Raw genomic sequence first — 21988 nt, forward strand, 5'->3', positions numbered from 1 at the left:
ATATATATATAATACATATTTTGAGCCTGAGACTTCAATTAATGACAATTCTGTTTAACATTTAATAATACAATATTGTTTCAGAATTCTCTATGGAAAATAACAAAATAATTTGTTTTACTTTTAAAATAAACAATAGTTGTCACAGCAATGTGACATTGTTGATTTAAACTCAATTATGGTCATGAAATTTTCATATCTTAATTATGCGTGATCATGAATGAGCCACTGTTATGTTTTTTTCCTTGATATATGTTAATATGGAATTTTGGTTTGGTTTTTTGATCACCATCTTGCTATTACAAAGAATGTAAGTATGCCATTTAAAATTGTTTGCCTTTTCAGACTTTTTCTGACAAAACACAAAAAGTAGTTGGATTTCCATCAAGATTCGTCAGCTGGTAGACCAGTTTCTGCCCTCCTCCCTCATCCTTCCCTTCCAAGATTCACTTGATTTTCTGCAGGGCACTGCAAAGTATTCCAACTTCACCTACAAAGAAACACATTATCCACATGTTAGTTGCTGATCTTGTGCCAATCTTCAACGAGCCCATTGCTGCGGTCAGGGTTTCACTCCACCTAAATCACTTACTGAACAAGTCACATGTTCTTGGGGTACAAACACTAGGTAGACATCAGTGGAAGGATGGATAAGCTAAGTTCTGGCCTGACTGTGAGGGAATGTATAGCTTACTTGCAGCAATGTTCTTCTTTTTAAGAACATTTTAAAAAATGTTTTATCTTTTTATATTCCAACTTCCAGATGCATATGAAACAATTGAAAATACTATGGATTGGGTCAGTTGTACCATAGTCTTTAAAGTAACATCCTTGCTTTCTAGCACTTTAAAGAGGTCTTGGTGACCACGTGGTAGTTTTCTCTCTCAAGTTTTGGCTTTTGGCTTTCTTGGGGGATTCTCTGGAGTCCCACTTGCTACACCATTCTGATCTCTTATGGCAGTGGGATTCACTTTTTTACTTTTCCTTCTATATAATATAATTATGAAAAATTATCACAAAATGAAACCAAGTCACAACAACCCCTTTCCTTGATAATATTGTAGGGATAGCTGGAATTTTAAAAACCAAAAATCTAATAATCTTGACAAAGGAAGACAGGAAGGGAATCATGGTTCACCAAGTAAAGCTTCCTTACCCTTTAAAAAAAAAAAAGGTCTTGGTTTTGCCTCCTGGTGAAAAGACAGGGTAATGATGGGCAAGGTCCAAAAGTGATTCATTTTATACAACATAGTGTGTGAGAATGATTGTATGAAAAACAATATGACTGAGAAATAGTGTGAAATAATGTATGCAAACTTTGTAAGCAAACCAATTTAAAAAAAAAAAAAAAGGTCTTGGGCAGCAGATTTGCCTAATAATATCTTGACTTGTCTCCATGGGTATTATGCTATTCCATAGCAATTCAAGGCAGTGATAGTTTTGATAGTTCATCATATGTAATTCATTATGTTGGTGTTATGTGCCATTGAGTTGCTTGTGAATCATAGTGCCCCTATGTACAAGAGTCCTAAACCTTGCTCTATCCTGTGCAAACCTCTCTGTCTTCACAACACCTACTCCCATTACCCAAATCACTGAATCAATCCACCTCATAGAGGGTCTTTCTTTCCTGTGCTGTCCCTCTCCAAGGACGAGTCCCTTCTTGCAACATGCCCAAAGTATGTCAGACGAAGCTTTGAGAATTCTTGCCTCCAAGGAGCAGCCCAGTTTTACCCTCACAAGGATGAATCTGTTTGTTCTCCTAGCAGTCCATGGTATATTCAACACACTTCTCCAGCACCACAGCTCAAAGGCATCAATTCTCTTTCTGTCGTCCCTAGTCACTGTCCATTATAGCTTTTTTAAAAAAAACAATTTTAAATCTATTCTTTAGTGCACATTGTCTCTCCCCTTCCTTCCCTCCCTGTTCCCCACAATGCTCCTCTTGTTCCAAACTGTTCTCATACATATAATGTATACTCATGTACTCCATATAAACAGTTCTTCCCCTCGTCTGTTCCAATGCGGTGTTAATTGTCTACCCATCTCTTCCCCATTCCCTCTCCAACCCTATATCTGCCCTATTTTAGAACAGTGGTGCTACATAGTATTTATCCTTTAGTGACTGAGATGAAACTTAGCATAATGTCCTCAAGGCTCCCTCATGTTGTGTAATGTTATACTATTTCATCGTTCTTCAACCCTGTATAATATTCCATTTTGTGGATGTACCATAGTTTTTCTATCTATTTGTTTATTGATGAGCACTTGGGTTGCTTCCATCTCTTTGCTATTGTGAATAATGCAGCAGTAAAAATGGATGTTTGAGTTGTGGTTCTGGTTTCTTTAGGGTATACTCCTAGGAGTAGCATTGCTGGGTCAAATGGTATTTCTACTTCCAACTTTCTGAGAAAGTGCCAGACCACCTTCTACAGTGGTTGTACCAATTTACATTCCACCAGCAGTGAATAAGAGCTCCAATCTCTCTGCAGCCTCTCTAGCATTTGTTATTTGCTGCTCTGTTGAACTTTGCTATTGTTGCTGGAGCAATGTTCTTCTTGTGTGCTGAATCTACCCATACCTTATACTTCAGCAGCTTTTCAGAGGTAGTAAATTGCACAGGGGAGATTGGCTCTCCTTCTGCCAAGGAGCAGTTGGTGGACTCACACCTCATGCCTTTGAGATCACAACACAACTTCTTACCACTAAGCCACCAGCGCTCCCTTAGGGAAATAAGGCCTAGGCAATTATAGTATTGATAGGAAGAAGGTTTTTGAAGTGCTAGAGCTACAAGTGTAATTAGCTACCTCTCTCCATAAGTAATTTTCCAAGGGAAGAATCGACAAATTTCTTGCTGGGGAAATCATTCACTACTCTATGTCTCTTTATATGATTATCCTTAGAGAGCTCTGGTGGCCTGGTGGTAAGGGGCTGTGCTGCTAACCTGAAGGCAAGTGGTTCGTAATCAACCAGCTGCTCAGAGGAAGAAAGATGGGTAGTTTCCTCCTGTGTGATTTGTTGCTCTGAAAACCTGCTGGAAGGTCAGCTATGAGTTGGTTCTGACTTGATGGTGTATAATTTGTTATCTTTAGATGTTTACAAGGAGCTAAATCATTAAAACTGTGTTTCAAACAAATTTACTGTGTCAGAAACACCTGGGTCATTTATTGCATATACAAATTCCCAAACGTTACTTGAAATTTAGCCAATTTAGTCTGGACTATAATCTAGAACTATCAGTTTTTAACTAGCACTGCAAGTGATTGTGATGCTCGTTAAAATGTGAGATTGGATGGTCCAAGAAGATAAATCAATCTAGTTAGATTATTGGATTAAGGTATGATGGTGCCCTACTCATTCACATCAGGTTATAGATCAGATATCAGCTACAAAGGACCACAGGGACGTGGATTGTCCATAAGAACAGAGCCCCAAACCGTACTGACAGGCTCCGAGCTGATTCACACTCCTAGCTGCCGTATAGAACAGAACAGCTCCTTGGGGTTTCTAGAACTATAAAACTTTAAGGGAGCAGACAGCCTCATACTTCCCCACGAAGCAGCTAGTGAATTTAAATCAGCCACCTTTGGTTTAGCAGCCGAACATTTTATCCACTGTGCCATCATGGCTTTTCCTTCCTGCCAAGTTATTCTCCCTCAATAAACCCACAGTTCATCTGGAGACACCTTTTCCTTAATGTATATTCAATCATTGTCTCTATTTTTCCTGTAGTGAAGTCAAGAAAATACCACCTTCTATTTCTGGGGTAGGCGTGATATCAAAGGGTATAAACGGCTTACCATTGATGGAGTCTGCCAAAATCTTAAGCTGTTGGGCATTATCCAAGACCTCAATCCTTTGAGTGTAAGGATCATAACGCACCGAGAAGGGACGAGGGATCGTGGCAGCAAAGTTCCTAAAACCAAAACCACAGACTTAACCACTTGAGGAAAACTAACGCTAGAAAATGTCTCAGTGGTATTTCACTGTGCTGTTCATACTGAGGAAACCTCACTGGAGTTGATGCTTCAGAAGCAAAGGTTGAGAAGTGAAATGAGTTTCAGGAAAGTTCTTTGAGGGAGCTTCCACATTCTGTGTGCCTGTGTGTATATACAATATACACACATATACAGCGGCAGTATCAGCTGATACCAGTATCAGCTTCAGTTGAGTCAACTTGCACTTATGGAAAACCTATGTATATTAGAATATAATTTGTTTCCACAAGCCTGAATTTCAGGAAGTAAAGCACCAGGTCTTTCCTGCAAGGTATCTGAGGGTGGACTGGAACTTCCAGTCTAAGGGGAAATAACTGCATGTGTAAACTGCGTGTGTTCCTTAAAGATTTCTAGCCCTAGAAATTCTATAGCCCTAGAATTCTATTCTGTTTTGTATGGTAATCAATCCCCCCCATGAATACATATTTATTTATTCACTTTGTTCCACAAATAGTGACTTTACAACAAAAGCTAAGATTATAATAATGTAAAAGACCCTTATTATTTAATAAAGTCAAAATAATGAGTAAAATCTGGTCAAGAAATGTTATATATAAAAAAAAAGCTCTCAGACTCCTGAAAAGCAATTTTAAAGTGGAAATAACTCTTACGGTCAAAGAAAATATTATATTAATAGTAAAATTGAATATATATCTGGAAATGTTAATTTTCCAGCTATTCTATATTCTTTACAAATACCATTCTTAACTTAATTTTCACAACAATTTGATGTGGAGCTTACTTTTACTGTTCTCATTTTAGAGATGAGGAAATAGAGATTTAGGGAAAGCACGTGGCTCAACAAAGTCATCTTGCCAGGAAGTTGTGAAAGTGGGAAGAGAAATGGGCAATTTGACCCTTGCCTGTGCTCTTAAATTCTTTACCATCTTTTTTTCCTTGCTCTGAGATGAATCTGACATGAGGGCCTGTATAAAGAACACAGGACCCTATAATTACCAATGAGTTTTGAAATGGTTTCTAAAGTACAAAGTCTTAATAAATCATAATTCTGAGTTGCCCCCCACCCTGGTTAAAGTAGACGCTGTCATTCCGACAAGTCCAAGGGAGACGGTAGGACTCAGTGACTTTGACAAGAATGGGATAGCCCAGTGATTAGAAAATCAAGCTCTAGAGTCAGACTGACTGGGTTCAAATGTTGCTCTGCCAGATTAGAAGCTTATGTGGCCACGCTGTACTTAAGAGGGTTTGGTGCCTGGACTTAACAGCTACATTGAGTGGAAAGCATCAGGTGACTGACTGTGTTGCCAACCATGAGTTGTTCTGAAAGGGCATATCTACCCATTAAACTGGGAAAACAGATGCCACTAAAGAGATCACCTTCCAACAGAGTGGAAAGGGTCAAGGGCAGGTAGCCTGAGGAGATAAATTCTTATTTGCTCCTCAAAACTGCTCTAGGCATTAGGTTTCATGCTCCTAAACAAACCACAATCACTCACACATCAATGATTTTCATGGGACTTGTTGTACTGAACCAGACACAACTGGGAAATACACAGGGCTGATGGCCTACCTTGGCCTGTGACTCACCTCACTTTTTCCTTGGCATCACTGAAGCTTTCAGCCACATAATACACAGGCTGGAAATCTGTGATACTGTACTCCTGGGTAGCTGTCTTCTCCAGTTCCAGGGGGAAGAGCTTCGGCTTATCTGATAAACAGTACTGTTGGCCCCAGGTGAAAAAAGTTTTCATTAAACCAGGGATAGTGGGCTCCAATGCCTCCCATATGCTGTTTTTGCATCTTCTCCCATGCCATTTTGATTCTTAGTACACCTTAGCCCAAATGTTGCTGTGAGTCTGAACCAATTCATAGCTAACCCTCCAGTGAGATTTTAGAAGCTATAACTTGCGTGGGAGGAGATTGCCCATCTTTCTCACAAGGAGCAGCTGGCAGATTTGAACAGCATGCCTTTTGGTTGGCAGCACAACTCTTTCATCACTAGATCACCAGAGCTGCCTACCTCAAATGTGGTAAACCAAATTATCCAGCCTATCTTATATCCACCACATGCCTCTGGAAACTCTATGAACTTGGAGAAACAACGATAGTTCTAGAAAGGCCTCTGGTCTTTTGTTCACAGGGTCGCTATGAGTCATGCTCAACTCTCAGCAATCAATGACAACAGCAACAACAATCCTAGATCCTACCCTTTCTACTCTACTCATCGCTATCAGATTATAACCAACTCATAACTAACCAATCAGTGGGCTTTCAGAGGCTGTAAATCACACTAGAGGAGCTTGCCTTTCTTTCTCCCAAGGAACAGTTGATGGATGGAACTGTGAATCCTTTGTCTAACCTTGCAATTCCCCACCCACTTGGTCACCAGAGCTCCCTGTTGTTGTTATTTGACATCAAGTTGAACCAACTCATAGTTGCCCCTCCAGTGGACTTTCAGAGGCAGTAAATCACATGAGGGGAGATTGCCTATCCTTCTCTTGTGGAGCAGCTGGTGGATTTAAATTGTTTTTCTTTTGGATTTCAGAGCAGCTTCTTACCAGTAGGCCACCAGAGCTCCCTACAGCCAAGACAGAAGGGAGTACTTTATTTACTCCAGCCCGAATCAAGTAAGATGATCAACAGAAACAAAATATATTGTCTAAAATGTGTGTATGCAAATCTGTAGGTGTAGTCCAACCTTTGAGCAAGGAGGATCCTCTGAATTGGATATCTGTGCATTTGTATCCTCTACATCTAATACCATAGTCATGCTAAGGTACCGACCAGTCACTGGGGAAGGAAATCCCAGAGTATAACTCAAAATGTATATACTGTGATTTCAACAGCATTAAAAAAAAAGGTTTCCTGTACCCACGCCTTAAAATCCATCCTTGATTTTTGTTAGAGCCATACCTGTAATTCACCAAAAGATGATAGGAGCCCAGCACCGTATGCCTTTATGGAGTCTCCTTCCTTGCAGAGCCCAAACTCCACAGTGAACCAATAAATCTGCAATGGAAACTCAAGCTGTGAGCACATCCTAAGGAACGGGATGAGAACATATATCCTATGTCTAAGAACAACAAGGATCAAATGGGAATCTATGCAGGGACGTTTTATGAGCAAGCATGGATCTAGGGTCACTTCTCTGTGTTCTATGTCTCACAGTATTTAGTCACTCATTGAATCAATAGCTGAACAAAGACAAAATACGATAGAAGGTCATGAAAGGTCCTTATGAGATCCCCCAAAGGTGAGCCTTCACAGGACATCTCCAACACATTCTTCATCCGTAACAGGAACTCTTCAATCCCTTTTGCTTTTGTCTACTGTAGAGAACATTAATTGAGTGAGATATTCCATTAAATTGGACAGGCTTCTTGGGGAATCCCTTCAGGATCAGCAGAGGAAGGTAGGAGGGTTTGGTGATACAATTAATGAGAATCTCATCATTCATTCTAAAATTTAGAGTGTTTATGACATTTCAGGTTTCAGCCATTACAAGTACTAAACAAGTCCTTTTCTTTCAGCTATCCTAGTTCAACGTGTCCTAAATGCCTAGCATGGAGAAGATGGATCTAGGATTCTGGCATAAACCTTACTAACAGAGTCAAGAAAAACCCAGAAACCAGTCAAGTCCTGGAGACAATCGCGGTCTTAAAGAATAAAGGGTTGGCTACAATTTAATTTCTTGAACTGTTTTATTCTTTTTTAGCTGATATTCAGGTGACCTCTGAATATGGTGACCCTATGACATCCCTGTGATCTTACGTCATTCCTATGATCAGTTAAGGAGCAGACCATTCTATAAGTTTTTCACTGGCAATTTAAAACATTCCATTGTCAGACTTTTTCTTCCTAGTTCATCTAAGCATGGAAGCTCCTTTGAAAATTGTTCAGCATCATACAAAAATATAAGTCACTACTAAAAGATGGATAATGGTTGTATATGTTGTGCACTGGCCAAAAGTAAAGTTTCTCATACAGGAAGCAGGAATTCTACCATGAACCACCAACACCTTGTTTTATTGTACTAACACTGTTAAGTCTGTGAAAGCTTCTGGAGCTCAGTCAATCAGATCTCACATGCAGATAAGGAGTCTTCAACTCAGGGAGGTGGAAAAATGTGCATAAGGCAACATGAACACAAGGCTATTCCAGCCCAGGAAGTCAATAATCTCAAGAGTTTTTATGAATACTACAGAGTGGGTGTGGGGGGTTTTGATCATTGTTATATCAAACAATAGGATATTATGAGTTCCTACAAGTTAATTTCCTTCTTATAAGTGACAAATTCTACCTCTGTCTACAGCTTCTTTGAAAGCTACTTCTTGCATATATAAAGATCCTGGAATTTAAAAAATTATGTTCATTTAACTCTTTCAAGCCTCATGATGGACTTTTGAGATTGGCAGGATACTAGTTACTCTACTCATTTGAATTACGATGTTGACAAAGACTATTAAACATATCACAGACTGTCAGAAGAATAAATAAATCTCTCTGGGAAGAAGTACAGCCAGAATTCTTAGAAGCAAGGATGGCAAGACTCCATCTCACGTACTTTGGACAAGTTATCAGGAGGGACCAGTCCCTGGAGAAAGACATTATGCCTGGTAAAGTAGAGGGTCATTAAAAAACAGGAAGGCCGCCAGCAACATAAAATGACACAGTGGCCGCAGAAATGGGTCCAAACATACTAACGATTGGGAGATGACACAGAGTCAACTAGAGTTGTGTTCTATTGTCTATAAGATGGGGAGCACTGGCTGCAAGTTGTAAGGAGCTGCGCTGCTAACCCAAAGATGAGCTTCTACAGACTGATTCAAACTCACCAGTGGTTCAGTAGGACAAAGTTGGGCAATCTCCTCCCATGCGATTTACAGCCTCCAAAAACTCTCTGGAAGGTCAGCTTTGAGTTGGTTTCAAGTCTACAGATATGAGTTTGAATTTTGGTGTGTGTCCCATATAAGATAGATATCAATTAGGCCTCACTCAAAAGTACCTAACAACCACAACAAAAACAACAACTAACTTTCGAAGATGATGGAAAAGTAGCTCATTTCTAAGAGTCTCAGAGCAAAGTGGTCAACAGGAATGTTTGACCTTTCTGATGAATGGCATTTGTAAATTTCCACATTGCCACATATTAATGATGGATTCTTAATGCATTTGAGTTCCTAGAGTTTACAACTTTTTTTTTTAACTTCCAGCCAGAACAAATGATAAGAAATTTGACCTTTACACTGAGGAGATAAGTTCTCAGATTGAAAAATGCGCAAAGGGTAATGATCTGCTCTATAAAGTCACTGCCTCAGTGGAAGAGTCTCATCAGACTTGCCCATGAGAGGGACATGTTTGGGAAGAAGAGGAAGCCCACTCCCATTTCCATCTTTGTTGTCTGGGGAAGGAAAGACTCCAGTGCTAACTTCAGTGCAGAGTAGACTCTATCAGCCACTCTGAGGGAGAGAACTATGGCAATCTGTTTCTATAAAGATTTGCTTTCTTAGAAATTCTATGAAGAAGTTCTATCCTGTCCCATAAAGTCATTATGAGCCAGAATCAACCTTGTCAGCACTGAATTTGGTTGTTTTTCTTGCTTTGTTTTTGATTAATGGTGTCTTGATGATATTTAGCTTATTTTTTAAAAAAAATATTGTTATTTGAGTGAAAGTTTACAAAGTAGACTTGTTTTTCACTCAATTGCTCAAATACATTTCATATTCTAAAAATTAAAATAACCACAATGTAGTCACACTTTCCCCACTTCCTTCCTGTAATTCTCATTTCCCTTAATCCTTCTTTTCTATGCTTTCATTCCTTCAAGGACTTATTCTCAGTAGATAGTGCTCTATTGATTTTTTTGGTTATCCTAGACATTGAATGTTTCTTTGATCACCTTGTAGATCTACTTATTATTTTGGTGGAAAGCTGAGCTTCAGGAGTGACTTTTATTCCAAGTTCGAAGGATAATGAAAGGTCTTTGTCTCCTGGGTTCCACAAGTCTCTGTCAGACCAATAAACATGGACCTTTTTATGGTTTTGAGTTAAGACCTTCTTGTTTAAAATGACACATAAATATCGAGTACACACCTGATTTCAAAATTAAACCATTAAGGAAACATCAAAATATGAAATTTCACATTTGCTAATGCATTCTGGTACATTCTAATATTGTTTCCTCAGGAGAGGAGTAAAGCCACAATGATATAGAGAATATGGGCTATAGGATTCCCACCAAGGAACGCCGGAATATGGAAAGTATTACCGTGGCAAGCTTCTCAATGTATTCGTCAGGCGCACCCAGAGAGGCAAGGCCAATTTCCTGTAATTGTGGAGAAACAGAGTTATTAGCATGTATGGCGTCTCTGTATCTTCAGCCTTTACTACAGGGCAAAGCTGGCCCCTGACCAGAAAGATGATGTGAGGCCAGATACCTTCAGAAGAACTAAAAATAATCTTAAACACTTTGTCAAGCTTACCCTGTTGACAGTCATAGCATTGAGTTCTAGAACAGGGTAAACCTTTCACTATAAACCTTTTATTTGCTTCACAAATGAGAACACTGAGGCTCAGAGAAGGGAGGTGACTAGTCCAAGTTCACATGGTAAATTCAAGTCTGATGCCTCATCTCCACTCTTGCTCAGTAGTTTTCTGTTCAAAGCACAGCTGGAACATTTCTGGAACACTCAGATGAGTTTTAACTATGTAAAATATAAATATCACAAATGAATTACAGAAAAGTTATCCAGATAGATAGATATAGAGATAGAGAAACAGAGATAGAGGATATAGATGATATAGAAGATACAGATGATATTTAGAGATAAAAATAGAGATAGATAAATTATATGTATATAATATGAAATATTATTGACAATTTTCCACACAGCAGAATTACTCTACTAGTCTCATTTACTGCATTTGCTCCAGTCTGCCTTGTGACTTACTTATATTTATTTATGTATTTGTCTTTTTTATTATATTGTTCATTAAAAACCTTAGTGCCTTCCCTGTTTTAGTATTTATTTAGTGTCTTCTACATGGTAGATATTAGTCTAGAGACTAAGATGCACCTTATCCAGGCCATAGTCTTTGCATTTACTTGCTGTGTATCAAAGAGCTGGACAATGATCAAGGATGACAAAAGAATTGATGCCTTTGAACTGTGGTGCTGAAGAGTACTGAACATACCATGGACAGCCAAGAGAACTAACAGGTCTGTCTGAGAGAGAGTGAAACCAAGCTGCTCCTTGGCAGCAAGGAGTTTAAGACTCTGTCTGACATACTTTGGGCATGTAGCCAGGAGAGACCAGTCTTTGGAGAAAGCTAGCATGCTTGGAGGGGTCAAGGGACAGCACAGAAGAGGAAAGACCTGAATAAGATAGACTGACACAATAACTGAGGTGATGAGGGTAGATATGTCAGAGACAGTAAGATTGGCTCAGAATAGAGCCGAGTTCAGAGCTATTGTGCACTAGATTGCTATGAGTCATACTTTGAGTCACAGTTGACACAGTGACACATAACAACAACATGGTAGGCAATCAACAAAATGAAAAAATATCCTTGTCCTGTGGTGTTTAAATCTGAGAGGGCGGAGAGAGGAAATTAATAATAAGCATATACACAGTTTTCTTCAAAGATGTTAACTCTCCACTGGAAAGAAAAAAAATAAAAGTAGACAAGAAGAAGGGGGTGGATTATGGCAAGGGAGTGAAAAAGGTTTTCATTTGAAATAAGGTTGCAGGTTAAATATCATGAGAAAATGATTTTTTAAGTAAAGACTTAAAGGAAGTAGGGTTGTTAGTTCTGGTGACATCTAAGGCTATTGTATTGCAGGCTAAGTGTACCCCTCCTCCCGGGGTTCTTTAATGCAGAAAGATGCTAGTGGGTTCAGGACACAATGAGAGACCTGTGTGGTTTGAAAAGTGAACAAGTAAGATAAGAATGGTAGAGGATATCAAACAGGCATGTTGGACCAGATCACATAGATAGAGCCTTTTCAGCCAAATTAGGGTCTGGGCTTTTCATTTCAGTGACATGGAAATCCATTGTAGAATTCTGAGCAAAGCAATTATGTAATCTGAGTCATGTGATCAAGGACTGAATCTGAATTCTATGTGAGAACAGGAGCCCCATGGCAGAAACGGTGGAGGTTCTCGGTGAGCCCCCCAGATGGGAAATAAGAACAATGATGATTAGGTTGTGATGAATAGGAATTGTGATGAGAAAGTGTGAGACTTTTCCACTGATGATTAAACAGGAAATAGATTTTTGAAGGTAGAATACATATTTTTCTGAAAGATTACTTGTGGGTCGTGTGGGAAAGAAAGAAGTTAATGATGAAATAGATTTTGCTCTTTGTTTGTATGCAATACTAGAAGCATTCCTTTGCTCCACATGCTTTGGACATGTTGCTAGGAGGTGCTATTCCTTGGAGAGGGACTTGATGTTGGGAAGGGTGGAGGGCTGGCGAAGGAGAGGAAGACCCTCAACCAGGGGGATTGAGAAGGTGGATGCTGCAGTGGGCTCGTGTGTGTCAGGAAGTGTGAGGATGGCGCAGGACAGGACTGGGCCCTGATCTTTTGTTCATAGGATCGGATCACTAAGAGTCGCACTTGACTCGACAGCACTTAACAACAACAATGGCATTATCAAAATTGATATGAAGAGGGCTCTGAGGAAGAAGCCCTAGTGGTGCGCTGGTAAAGTGATTAACTGGAGGTTCCAATCTAGCTGCCACTCCAGGCATAGATGAATACTGATTGAATATATAAAATACAATGAATATGAATGGTTGTATAAAACACAATGTACATTAATTAAATAAAGTATACCAATCATTGTATGCAAACTAACAAAAAAATTTAAAAAGAAGAGTGAAAGAGAGGTTTTTTTAATCAGCTCGCTCCTGTGGGGATTGAGGAACAGAGTAACTCTCCCAGGTCACAGAGGTGGTGTTTCTGCAGTCAAATGCTCTACCACTGAGTTACACCCCCATGGGGTTTCTGAGTACATCAAACCATAACGCAACTCTCCCATGGTCTCAGCAACCCCACCATAGTTCTAGGCTGCTTCTTAGTGCCCAGAGAGAACAACAGACTTCTTTAACTTATCCAGAAAGCGTCCTTTGAGTCTTCTCACCACTGTGAACTGCAGCAAAGATTAATTGAAGTCTAGTCTGCTGCTTTGATGCTGGTGATGAGACATTTGGATCTTTCTTTTAGCCAGCCATGAAACGGATGATTCACACTGTATTTTTAGAAAATGTCCTTTCATTTAATCAGGGAAGAAATACAATTAAGGGGCTAATGTGGAAAATCCCAAAGTATCCAAATGAAAAGGAGGAAACCCTGGAAGAAAGTGAAGTTACTTCTTTCATAGATGGAAGAGCTCTGGAAATATATGTGGTAGGGCCAAGGAAATTGGCAAGTTCAACAACACACATAATTCGGAGAGTGAGTGACTCCCCTCCCCCACACTGGGGATCCCTGGAATGGCTAATTAACCTGTTCATTCCCAGGTGTCACAGCAACACTGCACCTGGTTTCCACCTCTGTGGAGGACATAAGGACACCATTCCTTTGAGCAATCCAAATGCTAGTCTTAACACGAGAAAATGAAAGAGATTTGCTTCTTACCTGGGAAAACTGGGCAAAGTTACGGTCTGAAAACAAAGGTACATGTCCCAGCAGTTCATGGCAGATGTCACTGAAAGAAAAATGCAAAGAGCTTGGCAGGAGAGAAGGTTATAAGCAAATGGCACAGTTTTCCTATCTAAAGACTGGGCAGGAAGAAAGGCATGAACCCAGTTGGGTTTATGGCCTCATTCCCAAGAATGACTGGTGTGTAGAGCTTGAGGTTTGAAGACCCAGGAGAAAAGGTAAAATAGAAAAGGAAGAATGGAACTGTGGAAGTTTGAACAAGCCAGAATACCATAGTCAGGGGATCCTAGGAGTGTGTGCAGTGGAGTGCGGAACAGGAAAACCAATGTTATTCCTATTTATCTGAAAGAACTGTGGGTTGTGAGTATCTCTGTCCTGGTTTATCCTTTGGTTTGGGGTCCCTGTGAAGATATCATATGCTCAGTTATTCTTGAAAGGATTACAAAAATAGTCCTATTCCTTTCTTAACAAGTCAGGGAAGATATCCTCTATTTATTTAACATTTCACATGGCAGGTCCATTACAGGGAGGTCTCTTTTGATTTGTGGGCAGGAAAAAAAATAATTTTGAAAATTCCATTGTTTTAGGATTTGTTTTGTTTTGTATTGACTATGTATGTTCGATCTAGCTGAGATAATGATGGTGACACCAAAGTGGCCAGTCCTTCTCTAACTTCAACCACAATGCAATGTAGGCAAATAAAGATTAAAACCATCCCAAGGAGCTGGTGGATTTGACAAAGACTATTAACTATTGTATGAGCTGTGAAAAAGACCCCAGATCTGGAAGAAGTGCGAGCAAAGAGTGCAAGTTCATTGTAAGTAAGGGTGGTGAGACTTTAACTCACACACTTTGGACATGTACTCAGGAAGTGCCAGTCCTTGGAAAAAGGCATGCTGGGAAAGGTCAACTAGAGAGAGAGAATGACCCCAAAGGAGGTAGACTGACACAGCGACTGCAACAACGAGCTCGGACTGCAACAACGAGCTCGAGCATCGCTGAGGGCGTGAGCACGGTGAAGGACAGGTAAGGTTCTGATCTGCTGGTCACAGGCTCCCTATGACTCCTCGCTGACTCAGTGTTGCCTACGAACAGCAACAAAGGTATGGTGTGTTATGTGTTGCACTGATCAGTTAGTAGTCTGAATCCACTGGTTGTTTCCCTGAAGAAAGAGAAACAATCTTAAAAAAACAAAAACAAAAACCCACATCCCATAATAATTCCAAACTCATTGCTGTGGAGTTGGAACCAACTCATAATTTACCCTCCACCAAGTGTTTGGAAGGCTGGAAATCACACGGAAGGAGATTGCCCACCAATCTCCCCAGGGGCTGCTGGTGAAGTCTCACCCCCAGAGAGGCACCACTTTCGAGATAACAGTGCAATTCTCCACAGATTACACCACCAGAGCTCCCCAGTACACATATATCCAGGGAGTTGTTACGGTAACATTAGCATAACCACCTCTTGTCTCTGTTTCCACTTGGAACTCTATGGTTCTAACTTCTATAATATCTTCAGAACTTCATTCCTACTGTCAGGAGGCTATGAATACTGACACAGGATTCCCAGGTGCCCAAATCTCCAATCAATCTAGTCTAAGATGATAGCAAATTCTCAAAGTGAGGGAGTTTCTGTCTAGCTGTCACCATTTAAAAAGTCAGTCAACTATCCTTATAAATCAGCCCACAATGAGCCCAGACCTCATTCTTGGGGAAGAAGGATATAGTGTTTGCTAAGGCTTGCTAAGTCAGAATCCTCTCAAGGATTACTAGCAAAGGCAGTGGCTGACTGCTGGGGTTAATACTCACGGTTCAGGCGTGTACATGGGTTTGGAGCTGTGCCTGATGTACTGTGTGCAGTGGAAGACTCGGAAGGCCAGTCCACCCAAGAAATCTCTAGAGGAAAGCAGGCCAGCTACAGGCCGGAGCCGGAAACCAGTGCAAGCTGAGAAGCACAAAGGGAAAACCAAAAATAAAATACACTCACATGTCACCACATTGGAACCAGAGAAGAACGGGAGATGCTGGCGTGAGGGAGTCACACACCCAGCTGCTAGGGAAAAGGCTTTGATACCAAGTTGGCTTGGCTTTGAGTCTCTGATCTCAAGTGACTTTTGCATGGTGACTCAAGTCAAGTTCTTTCATTTCTCTAGGCCACAGTAAGCTTATCTTCAAGATGAGGATAGGTACCTCTTAGGATTATTCTACTGAGAGAGAGAGAGAATGATTATTAAATACTTACCCCAAAGCCTAGCACATTGGGAGAACTTGATATATTTAGCTGTAACTATTTTCAAATCCACCAGCTGCTTCACTAGGGAAAGATGAACAATCTCCTCTCACATGATTTACAGACTCAGAGACCTGATGGAAGCTCACCTAACAGTCATTTTTTTAAATCAAGGACAATGGATGAATGACAGTGAGTGATTATTATAGAAAAAAAAAACCCAATCATTAGTGGGAAGGGCACTTGGGCTCTACTTTCTTTGTACTTGCAGAGTGAGGAAAGAACTGTCACTACACTTTCCAGAAAGAAAAAGTATCAAAGCAGTATTCTTCCACTATCCCCACGACATCTGACACACTCCACTCCATGAGCAACAGTGACTGTTCTGACTGGAGTGTTTAGAAAGATGTTTTACTAAGAACAAAAATGCCATACAGCTTCATCAGTTCGAATCTGTGCTTGGCTCTGGAGAGGAAAGATGGGAGGTCTCCTTGCATTAAGATTTACAATCTTGGAAATCCGATGAAAGGTTATTATAATCAATCTGTGGGCAGTGAGTTTGAGTTCTGATGCTTTTCCATTGAAGGACACATTCTGGTCTGCTCTTGGCCATATGATGAACTATGTCCCATGCCAGTTAACTAGCAGGTAAGCTTATCTAATTCAGGGTTTAAGGTATTTGGGACTGTATTTTGGCAGTATATTTATGAGTCTAGTTTTTCTTGGGAGAATCAACCTCCATGCATTGCCACAAACACTCAAAAATCACTCAATGGGAAAGATCTTTTGTGAAAAACAATGCACTCAAACTTTGTAAATCAGAATAAAATTTAAAAACAGCCACTCAAATTTCCTTTCTTCTTTTCCTGCCCCACCCTTCTTCCCCTCTCCCAACCTTCCCCCATCAGTTCCCAGGGGGTCTTTCGCCCTGACTTTGACTTACTCTGTAGAAATTGAGAGACATCTTCTAGTTGCGGAATGTTATCTTCCCGGAAGCCGCAGTACTTTTCCAGTAGTGGGAAAATGTGATTGTGTTCGTAGCAAGCGTGGGTTTTGTACAAGGACTTCAGGGTCCTGAACACCGTTCCCCAGGTTTTCTTTTCTTCTTCTGTGTATTCCACTCGAGGGATGGGCTGTCCACTAGAAGACAAGCAAGAAGTATTTTAATCCAGCAGGACCGAGAAGAGGACGAATACGAAGTTGGTGAAGTGAGACAGAACACGGAGCCTGCAAGAGTCACCACCCAGACTGTGTTGCTGGTCCTGTGCCTTTCCACTGAGTCTGACTCCCAGCCATCCATGTGACAGAGGTGAAATGCCCTGTAGGGGTTTGCAGGCTATAATCTTTCGAGGAACCTATCTCCAGGATTTTTTTTCCCTTCTCATGGAGACACTGAGTAGGTTCCAACTGCTAACCGTTTTAGTTAGTAGCTGAGTGTTTAACTATTACACCACCAGAGCTCTTTGCCTAGACTCTGATGTATTTAAAATGCTATTTTAAAGAAGGTAAGCCCACTTCTTGGTATCAGACACATTTATGTCTCTTTTCCATGTGGAAGAGTGATTTGACTAATAACAATATAAGCTCTCATCTCGCCACCTATACCGAGAATATGCTATGTCATCGGGAGAAGTCACTCAGCTTTTCTGCCCTCATATAGTATGTGAAAACTGGAGAGTAAAGCAAGGAATTTGAAAGGAGAAACACTGATGACTTTGTACCGTGGTGTTGCTGAAGAATACTGGATATACAAAGGAGTGCCAAGTGAACAAACAAATCTCTCTTAACAAGAAGGGAAGCCAGCGTGCTCCTTGGAGGTGAGAATAGTGAGACTTTTGTCTCATACACGTTGGGCATGTCCTCAGGATAAGCCAGTTCCTGAGGAAGAATATGATGTTTCATGGGTGAAATAGAGTAAAAAGGGGATTGTCACAGTCGTTGCATGCAATGGTCCAAGAACATCAACAACTGTGAGAAAGGCACAAATCAAGGCAGTGTTTCATTCCACAAAGAGAATGGCTAAGAGTCAGAAATCGCTACCACAGGGCCCAGCAATAGCCTCTCTAATCATATCCCTGAGTGGAAAATCACTTAACTTTTCACAGCCAGGCAGGTAACAAAAATACATAAAGTAACAGGTGTAAGATAGCTAGGAAGATGGAGAGTGAGCTGAATGGAAGAATCCCTCCTTTTTCTAAGCTAAACAATCTCTGTTTGAGTTGAAGCAACATAGGGTCTTACACCACGTCAGTCTGTAGGATAAACTGGGTGCTGTACATTGTCTATGAGCCTGAAACTCCTTTTAAAGTAAAGCATGAGTAGATTTGATATTTCCGACCCTGAGAAGTTGTCAAGGAATTTCTGTGACTAGTAGACACAAGATTCCTTTATCTGAGCATGTTTGGCTATGATATAACAGAATTGCACGGTGCTTGTTATGGTTATGCTGGGCCTGCCCAAAGGTCTTGATTGTGTCAGAGAGGGGAGGCCCAGGCATCTGGCTTCTGACAAACTCTAAGAAACACTATATTGTGAGAGTCTTTAGTTTGAGGGATCCATTTCAAAGCTGTCTAAGAATGATCTGAATGTTCCAAACAGCAAAAACAAAGAAAATCAACCAAAGGCCGATTTCAAAAAACTAGTGACGTGCTTTGGGCTCCAGACCTGTCACGCCTGTTTTCTGTAACAGGGTACACAGTGTCTGGGACAAGGCAGGGCTGTTTACTTTGGAACCATTGATTATCACTAGGCTTTCAAGCAGGTCCCTTCTGTCCTTTCAGAGTTGTAGCATAACAAGGACATTAAAGCCATTGTTATTTTCTACAGAAAGATAGGCAGGTATCAAAGGGGGGAAAGGACAATGTTTTGCTTAAGAATTGAAGGCAGGTCAACACTGTTTTAGACAGGGATTATGTAAAGGACATTAGCCACTCTCATTCATTCCTGTTGAGTTGGAATCAAGTCATAGTTGACCCGATAGAGGATTTTTCAGATGCTGAGCATAGCACAAGAGGAGACTGCTCATCTTTCTCCATTGGAGCTCCTGGTGGAGTTGAACTGTTGAGAGATGTCCTTAGGAGTTGGCAGTGCAACTCCTCATCTTCTATCCTCCTTCAATACTTCCTGTGGCAATCCATCCTAACCCTGACATCAGTGGCCCAGAACTCCTGCATCCCCGGGAAAAAGCAGACAGGTTTCCAACAGAGTCGGCATACTCAGCTTCCAGCTTTCTAGGTTTTCCTAGGAAAGGTTTCTATCAACCTTGGGCAAGTAATTCTCTTTCTCTGAGCCTTTTAAAAAAAATCTGTCAAATAAAGATGAGCCTACTTTTTAGGGTTGCAGAGAAGATTAAAGATGCAATATGTGAGTATCTGTCAAAGGATTTGGCTACTTTAAGTAATTAGTAAAGGATGATTCCTTGATTGGTTTTTTTTAAGGATAACAGAAACATGACAGGAAAAGAAACTTATTTCAGGATTTATTATGTGCACACACAAACATTAGCTTCCACTATCTATTTAGGAATTAAACTTAGTGCATTTTTTTTAAACTTCTGCTTTTGCTGAGGCATGTAAATTTCTTCAAGATTCTTAACCTTTGAAGAATTTGTTGATTATATTACAAATAAATCAGCTACAGAATTTTTAGAGACAAAATTAGTGGGTCAAGCAAAATGAAGCAAAATCAAGGAGGAAAGAATGTTAGGGTAGTTATCAATGAGGTAAGGAAGTCAGAAACTCATGTTAAAGGCAAAGGTCAAATGAATTAGCTAAAATCAGAAGGAACTCATCACGACTCATGGCAACTCTATAAGCAAAAGACCTAATGCCTTTCCATAACTATTGTCATTTCTCCAAGTTCATAGAGTTTCCAGAGGAATTGGATGCCACTCCTGCTTCCAAACCTGTTTTGCAACTGGGAGCTCCACCAAACACTGTCCATATTGGGTAACCATTATGGTATTTGATACCCCAACGGCACAAGGTTCAGCATCACAGCAAACCCAGATTACTTCATACAGCACATTGACAAAGAGTAATGCACAAAGTGGATGAATGTTCCTTCAAATATAACAACACTAGTCTCATTTAGCAGTAGTTAAGTGTCATCAAAAGGAATACAACTCATAGTGACCCTTATAAAAGACCTGCACTCTGTTCTATAATTAACATAATTTCTGTACGTTTATAGAGTTTCTAGAGGCATCTAGTTTAGGAAGTGGATACCAATCCTGCTTCCCAACCTGAATCAATCTGGCAGCTCCTACAAACATTGTCCATGATGGGTAACCATTATGAATTTGACATGACTCAAGAGCAACGGTGTCTCTCTGGAGACTAAGGTGCACCTGATACAGGCCATGGTTTTTGCAATCACGTGTTATGCATCAGAGAGTTGGACAATGACTGGGGAGGATAGAAGGAGAATCGACGCCTTTGAGCTGTGGTGCTGGAGAAGAGTACTGAATGTGCCATGGACTGCCAAGAAAACAAATAGATTCATCCTAGAGAGGGTTAAACCAGGTTGCTCCTTGGAGGCAAGGATTCTGGGGCTTTGCCTGACATACTTTGGACATGTTATAAGGAGAGACAGGTCTTTGGAGAGGGACATCATGCTGGGCAGAGTGGAGGGACAGCGCAGGAGGGGAAGACCCTCTATGAGGTGGATTGATTCAGTGACTGGGGTAATCGTGATGGATGTGTCAGAGGCAATGAGATTGGCACAGGATAGAGCAGGGTTTAGGGCTGTTGTACATAGGGTCGCTATGAGTCGCAAGCGACTCAACAGCACATAACAACAACAACATGGCACAGTGTTCAGCACCACGGCAACTCTAAGTTATTCAGTACAGCAAATAGACAAACGACTGCTGTATCACTTGAAGAATGTTCATTCTAAAATTAGAATGGCCACCATCAAGGCGCAAGAAGCCAACTCCTGCGTGGAAGCTCCCTGCCAGCCACAGACCTCACTATGAGATTTTTAAAGACACACCCTTTAGCCAGCCTCCACCCTGGGGTCAAAAGTTCAACTGACATCCAATAACACACATCAAACACAACCCAAAACCTTCCCTTACATAACTGCCACTAAGACATGAGAAGCCAATTCCTAGAGTGGAGGCTTCAGGCCAGCTGCAGACCGAACCTCTCTAGCAGAGAAAAATAATCAAGCAAAGTAGCTAAAACCAGGCCTTATTCAAACAAAACCATATGACAAGTAAGGGAGCTCTGGTGGCCTAGTGGTAAGAAGCTGCACTGCAGTCTCAAAGACACGCAGTTTGAGGCCACCAGCTGCTCTGACAGAGAAGGATGGACAATCTCCTCCCGTGCTGTCAGCTGCCTCTAAAAACCCACCAGAGGTGGGGGATCTGATTCTGTGGTATACAACAACAACAACATGATGATAGTTAGCAATCAAGAACAAGAAGTGTATTAGGAAGTGAATTGGGGAAGGGATAAAGGAGGGGATGGGAGGAAACGGCATCAATGAATGCCTGAAACTCCAAACTTTCTGTAAACTTTTACTTAAAAGAACAACAAAACAAACCAAGAAAACAGATAGCCTTGCCTTATTGGGGGACCTAAGTGCCTCACAGCCCTGAAATGCACAGTAAAGACTGTCTCTGAAGCAAGCTAATTACAATTTTAGGTGCTGTGAGATACTCATTATGTGACCAGTAGCATCACGGAAACTGTAGACTGGTGTAAGAACTGCGCACCAAATCTTGAACTTGCGTGGCATCATCCCCATGGTCCTAACTCATGCTCCAAAGTTTGCCCAAATGAGAAAACGAGGCAGCTGTACTAACCAGTAACCCACAGGGCATCCTCTCCATTTCTTTTCTTTTGGAGAGTGACCCATTCCTCTCTCAGGAATGTAACTATCATCATGTCCTCTCCCCTCCTCCCTTTCAATGGGGAGAACCCAGTCCATTCCTCCCTTTGGAATATATCTTTGCTGATAAATTGCTTTTACTTCTATCTTTAGTCCTGTCCTCTTGCCTTTCTTCTCAGTGAGCTGTGTTGTTGTTTTTTTTAAAAATTTTATTATTTTTAATGAAAATTTACAGAGATTTTGGGTTTTCATTCATTCATTGTTGCACTGTTTTCTCCACCCTCCTCCCCA

At 40.8% G+C, this 21988-nt stretch overlaps 1 protein-coding gene across 1 annotated transcript in view; it reads right to left on the bottom strand.

Moving 5' to 3' along the window:
* Nucleotides 1-446: 446 nt before the first annotated feature.
* The window catches only part of PAH (phenylalanine hydroxylase), a 108397-nt gene continuing 86855 nt past the window's right edge, over nucleotides 447-21988 (bottom strand). The window contains exons 6-13 of the mRNA XM_006888546.1: nucleotides 16803-16999; nucleotides 15439-15574; nucleotides 13604-13673; nucleotides 10228-10284; nucleotides 6873-6968; nucleotides 5547-5680; nucleotides 3801-3916; nucleotides 447-490 (exon numbers count right to left, since the gene is read on the bottom strand). Of these exons, the coding sequence (XP_006888608.1) occupies nucleotides 447-490; nucleotides 3801-3916; nucleotides 5547-5680; nucleotides 6873-6968; nucleotides 10228-10284; nucleotides 13604-13673; nucleotides 15439-15574; nucleotides 16803-16999 (850 nt within the window). The remainder of the gene's footprint in view (nucleotides 491-3800; nucleotides 3917-5546; nucleotides 5681-6872; nucleotides 6969-10227; nucleotides 10285-13603; nucleotides 13674-15438; nucleotides 15575-16802; nucleotides 17000-21988) is intronic.

Source organism: Elephantulus edwardii, unplaced genomic scaffold (assembly GCF_000299155.1).
Source record: "Elephantulus edwardii isolate Elephantulus edwardi_28Jun2011 unplaced genomic scaffold, EleEdw1.0 scaffold00068, whole genome shotgun sequence".
Classification (NCBI taxonomy): domain Eukaryota; kingdom Metazoa; phylum Chordata; class Mammalia; order Macroscelidea; family Macroscelididae; genus Elephantulus; species Elephantulus edwardii.